The sequence below is a fragment of the Cyprinodon variegatus genome, unplaced genomic scaffold, assembly GCF_000732505.1.
Source record: "Cyprinodon variegatus isolate N-32 unplaced genomic scaffold, C_variegatus-1.0 Scaffold35, whole genome shotgun sequence".
Classification (NCBI taxonomy): domain Eukaryota; kingdom Metazoa; phylum Chordata; class Actinopteri; order Cyprinodontiformes; family Cyprinodontidae; genus Cyprinodon; species Cyprinodon variegatus.
The window spans coordinates 1,828,293-1,834,292 of record NW_015150488.1 but is presented as its reverse complement, the minus strand read 5'-3'; the positions used below and the strand labels follow the sequence as shown (position 1 = coordinate 1,834,292).

At 36.7% G+C, this 6,000-nt stretch overlaps 2 protein-coding genes and 1 non-coding gene across 5 annotated transcripts in view; 1 reads left to right on the top strand and 2 right to left on the bottom strand.

Moving 5' to 3' along the window:
• The window catches only part of fbxo31 (F-box protein 31), a 15,989-nt gene extending 14,739 nt beyond the window's left edge, over positions 1 to 1,250 (bottom strand). For both annotated transcript variants that reach the window (XM_015404342.1, XM_015404348.1), the window contains exon 1: positions 738 to 1,250. In XM_015404342.1, the coding sequence (XP_015259828.1) occupies positions 738 to 1,161 (424 nt within the window). In that variant the 5' untranslated portion in view covers positions 1,162 to 1,250. The remainder of the gene's footprint in view (positions 1 to 737) is intronic.
• Positions 1,251 to 2,612: 1,362 nt separating this feature from the next.
• Positions 2,613 to 2,685, bottom strand: trnar-acg. Its single transcript has one exon. It is a non-coding gene; the product is annotated as a tRNA-Arg (tRNA).
• Positions 2,686 to 5,699: 3,014 nt separating this feature from the next.
• Positions 5,700 to 6,000, top strand: part of banp (BTG3 associated nuclear protein) — a 51,360-nt gene continuing 51,059 nt past the window's right edge. Inside the window, exon 1 of one of the 2 annotated variants that reach the window (XM_015404451.1) lies at positions 5,700 to 5,828. The gene's annotated coding sequence lies outside the window, so the exon portion shown is untranslated. The remainder of the gene's footprint in view (positions 5,829 to 6,000) is intronic. The other variant, XM_015404458.1, reaches the window with a different exon arrangement.

Genomic DNA, 6,000 nt, shown 5'->3' with positions numbered 1-6,000 from the left:
AAAAAATTTGTTGTTTATCTGTATTTTGTTGCAAAAATGAATATTCCTGCAGTATAAAAGGTGTTGTTAAACACATACATTTCTATAAAATGCCAATCTAGGAACAGAAAGTAAACATATTCCCATTTTGATGACTTTATCTGATGATAATTATAATTTTGGACATTAAAATGCCCTTTTCCCTCAACTGAGCCTGCCTCTGTGTTACTGAATAGTGTTGTCACGGGAACAAGTGATTTCATGTTTTTATTCTATATGCACATTATTTTTTACACATTATAGACAACTGATGTTACTTAAATCTGACATTTTTTATTTTAAACCAAAGATCAAACCAGTTTTTTTTTTTCCATCAGTAGTTTCTAATTTAATAAATACAAAAGTTGGCATTATATTTTAAGGCAAATCAGTGTTTCTCTACATGCTGTTTAAGAGTTACATTATAATAATGTGTATAGTCTGGATTATGCAATGATAATATGGCATGTATTTTCTCAAATAAAATAGATAGATAAATAAAGAGTACATTTATTGCAGTAATGCTAAAAAAAAAAACATCAGGCCTGCACAGGATGTCTGACAGGTGCCATAAGAAGGAAGCTTTAGATAATAATAATGTTTTCTAACATGGTGGGGTTATATGAGAAGGGTTTATGTAAAAATGGGCCTATTGTGTCATCAGTTAAATATTGACAGTTTTTCATACTAATCTGTTTTATTTTGTTTGTTTTTTTTACCTTCCACGCATCGTCTTCTCCATATGGTTTCTGTTTTGAGGATTTGTCTAAATTTCTTGCAAACCAGTGCGACGTTAGGTAACACTGTTCCTGGAAGCAAGGAAAATATTTCCACCAGGAGCTCCGGCGGTAGTTCAATTAATGACTCTGGGTGTAGAGGTTTCGTGTTCGATTCTCCTCTGTTGACATGGCCGCTGCCATATTCACAAGCGTCACTTGGCCCTGCAGTCGCGGCGTCCGCGGCAGCGACTCGCCCGGGGCCTCCGCTGCTCCCTGCTTCGCTTCTCCGCTGGCCTACGATTCGCTCTTCTTCTTCCTCTTCCATATCAGAATCGCTGCCTTGGTCCTGCTGGTCGTTCCTCTGTCGTCTCCGGCGGCACCTTCGAGACTGTCCGACTCCGCAAAGCCTGGCACAAACAGCCATCCGTAGTCAACAAACGGCTAAATTACATCACTACAACACATATATCAGCTGCGGTCATATCTTCCTGTCCTCGCGAGCATGAGCAGGGTTATCAGCTGACGTCACACCTGCTCCCTGTAGGAGGTGTATGGCAGGACATTATATCATAAAACAGTAACTCCGACTTTACAAAGATAATTAATTGTTTATCCTGTTTTGCGAAACTGTTTTCCATCTAACATTTTCCTTTACATTTACTTTTGATACAACTGCATGTGAAAAACCTGTTAAGCTTGTCTGCAAACTTGGTGTATCTGTCTGCGGCCCTGCTGGTGCTGTTGCCCTGCCCAAAGCCCCTACACAGCTCTCTGATGTTATTTTGTTCCTCTATTTTCCTCTTTGCTGCCCTGATCCTCCATTGGAGCTCTCACTGGACTATAAGCTGCTCTTCTCTGTCTCCTGAGATTTTTGGTTCAGGAGGACTTTCAGCTCAGGAGTAACCCAGGGGTGGTTGTTTGGGTCGTCGTGTGGGCACCATGCTCTCCGCACAGAAGGTCATGTAGTCAGTCATACATTCAGTCAGGCTGCTGATGTCATCACCATGAAAGTTTTGGAACATGCTCCAGTCTGTGGTTCTAAAACAGTCCCTCAGTTTCTTAGTGGCCTCATCTCACTAAACTTTCATAGACTTCTTCTTCACTGTTGTCCTTCTCACCATTGGTAGTGGGGGAGCATGTAGACTATGTTGTGATCTGAGTGTCCTAGTGGGGGGCGGAGGTGTGCTGGGAGCATGCTGGATGAATCTGCAGCTCATTGACCAAACCCAGATGGTGTATCGACCATACTCGGTATGTTTAAGCTAATTTCTATTACCGCTAAATTCTGGAAACATTCTGCTCTGTGAAGAATCAAAACTTCACAGACACTAGGAAGGAATTAGTTCTGAGTGGACTGTAAATATTAATTTGGAGATATTTTTCATACAGGATTATGGATTTGGAAATTATTTGCAAATTATGAAAAAAAATGCATATTTTAGGTGTTAAAGTAACTAACTAACAGAAAGCTACACTGTATGTGTGTGTGTGCCTCATATATATATTGATTTTTTTGTGCCTTATACTACCAAGAATGATAATCTTCAATGTTATAACACCATCAAATAACATTCAAAATAAGACTATCTGAAAGAAATTTGGGGTATGCCTTAACAACCTGGTGCTTATTTTTTAAGGATAGAAGTACATTTTAAACTATTCTTTGAAACAAAAAATTATTTAGAAGCTGTTTTTTTATTTTTATAAGACCATACTTCTTTGTTTTGTTAATTTTCCATGCCGACTTAACTTTTAATATTTCTCTCTCTTGATCACTAATCTCGTGTGTTGGAACGGCAACCACATGTGTGAATGTTATCTAAGACAAAAACTGTGTCAGATTTATATATATATATATAAATAAAAAAGAGCATTCGAGCCAGCCAGGAGTCGAACCTAGAATCTTCTGATCCGTAGTCAGACGCGTTATCCATTGCGCCACTGGCCCGAGCCGAAAAAGCATGCGCTCCGTACTCTTTTTAAACACCCCAGCCAATCATGTTCCACGTAACAATGGACCGGCCAATCTGAGAACAGGCTCACAATGGATGTCAGCCACTCACGGTGAGGCATTTTACATAAGGGCTCTGTTCGAAAACCTAGGACGTATCCTCCAAGGACGCGATCTACCTAGACTGGATCCTTCGAAGTCCTTGAAAATAAGGAGACCGGAAGAGTTTTGGCTGTGAATTTGACGAGGTCTACCCTTCGGCGGGTTTTACCGCCGTATGCTCTGTTGCTTAGCAACCGTGAACGTTGACACACAAAGCAGGAAAAGAATGAATACAGAAGTTTTCAAAACTGTTTGTTTATTTATTTATTTTTTTATTGTGAAGTGAACAAAGACTATACTCACAAGAATCCAGAATGGAATAAATGTTCCAACCACCGGGAGCAGGAACAAATAAAATCAAATATAATGATAGAAACCTTAGTCAGTTAAATAAAATGCAGCTGTCATTCTGCACATCTCTGATGTTGCTACTATTTTCAAATATCTATTACTGTAAAAATGTCCATAGCTGCATATTGGTTATTTATTCCCCAGTTTTATATTGTTAAAACACTTTACAGTATTTTATTGTTTATATTTTAACTCTTCTAAGGTCCACATTTGTGTGACCATTTTCAATAATCTTTCTGCTGCTGTAAATTTGCCCATTGTGGGACAATAAAGGGATTTTCTATTCTATTCTATAAAAGGGTTAGAAATATATAAGTAAATCTAAGCAATGTATTTATAAAAAATATATCTGCAAAATCTCTAATTTTCAACAACAAAAAATACGTAGTTAAGCATATTGTGCAAAACAGCAATAAAAAGATAAAAATCCTACCAGATTTATAGTCCCCACCCTGCAAATATATTAGAATCTGTCCTTAAATTATAGCCAAACCCATTTACACAGTAACAGATTAAAACCTTTAGATAAATCAAACTTTACTGCCACATATCACACTCAATAACCATTAAAACAACTATTTTTCATTAATCTCAGACGGAACTATTAAATGACTTGTATTATATTAAACTGAACTTCCAATTTTCACCACTGTTCGGCGCCAAGTAATCTTTCCTCTGATCACAGCTTGCTTGGTCTCGCAATGAATCCTGGGATATCCAAGAATACCGAGGATACATCAGACTTGTCCTTCAAATCGGGCAAAAAGAAGGACGCATTTTAAGGCCGCATAACGAGGACTCTTGGAATCCGACCAGACCTCGGCGCCGCGCTATGACGTAATCGGCCTTCGAATCCGGTCTTCTAAGGATGCGTACTAGGTTTTCGAACAGAGCAAATGTTTCACAATGGTGCCCCACAGAATCACAGAACCGTATAAATTATATCTATATCCTGTTTCTACGGCTTTACAAAAAGCCGCATGATTATTGAAATATGACTATTCAGCCTTTCTACTTTAAAAAGGAGACTCATTCTTTTGAAAGTTTGTAAGTATCTAAAACTATACTTTGGAAAGGTATAATAGGTATCAATAGTCTGTAATGATATCTCTACTATTAAAAATATCATCTAAAATATAATATAAATTTTTTATATCCAAATTTATCATTATGACTACTATTAACTGGATTACAGCGACCTGATAGCCTCGTCAGAATTCAGTTTTAGATATCCGGAATATTCATTTTAGGTAGCAAAAATGTTGCTTTAGATATTTGGAAGTGAAAGCCGAAGTTGGGAATTGCAATGCCATTTGTGTCAGAAATACATTATATTTGAAATTATTATTTTTAGCTTGGAAGAATGTTATTTTAGATGTCTGAAATGTTCATTTTGACTTGGAAGAAATTCATTTGAATCTGAAATATATATATGAAATATGTATTGAGTCTGGCTAATGAATGTCAAAATGGCTACTTAAAACTTGCAAAGATTCCAAGGTATCTGAAACTTTATTATTGTACAGTCATATTTATTTTGCATGTTGAAATACCGCTTATGCAGCAAACATTTTATTTAGGATATCGACATTTATAGTTCTAACCAGTAGGAAAGTAGATTTGACGAGGAAGAATCCTATTTTAGTGATCTACTAATGTAACAACAGAGAACAGCGCTCACAATAAATGTCAAGACGACCTGCCATATAGCCACATAAGGAGTTTCGGCGCACTACCATTGATACTGTATTGGTTTGTTGCTCTCTACTGACACCTGCTGGATCTTAAACAACATCGCATCAGACACAGACCCGACGACTTCGTTTGAATAGTAACTTAATCATTGCATGGTATGCTGTATTATTTTATTTCTACATCTTTATAATGTAAGTTTGAAATATATTTTAAGTATACCGTCAATGATGTGAGGTGTCATAATGAAAAAAATTTAAATGAAAGTTTGATGTTGCTTATGGACTTGCCATTGATGCAGTGCCCCCTGTAGAACAGCTCCTGGCCCCTCTTATGGCCCCTTTAATGAAGATATAGGACTAAAAAAATGAAATAAATTATATATATGTATATATATATATATATATATATATATATATATATATATATATATATATATATATATATATATTCATTCCGTACCTCACAGTAGGTCTAAACCATCTCATTAAATACAAAACAGAAAAAGAGCAAAAGACATGAAAACATAAATGTTGGTCTTCCTTACAGTCACATAACGTTTAATTTGCAGCAAACTATTACAAATACATTAGACATTTTTTTCTTTCTTCAAAAAGACACTTTATATGGATCGTGAAATAAATAATATGAAGAAAATAGAAAAGATGTTTAGAAATTCATGTACAGTAGGGTGAAAAAGCTGAATAAGCAACCAGGAAGGTAGGCATATTCATTACTTTTTTAGCCATTATTGTTCAAAAAATATTAAATTCAAACATACACACTATTTTTAACGCAAAACAGCAATAAAAACAGCAGAAATTGTCTGAGCAGCTAAAATAAGCTCATCTTTAACTTGCCTGTCGACCAAATGTTAAGAGCGCCCCCTACAGGCCGCTGAGGGGAGCAGGTAGCAGCGCAGCCTCCATCTCTCGCGAGGAACGACGCCGTTATCGGAATCTCTACAAACAACACGAGAATTCGTCATTCACACGGTAATATAACCCAATCTTACACGGTGTGTGTGGCTGTGTGAGAGCCATGGACAGAGATGCCGAGTTGAAATAATATTTATTTGCCGTTTTTAAGTTTCTAGAATTTTTGCTTTGCACCGAATAGGCCTTTAGGCCCAATAGCATGCTAACTACTTAGCTAGCCTATACAGGC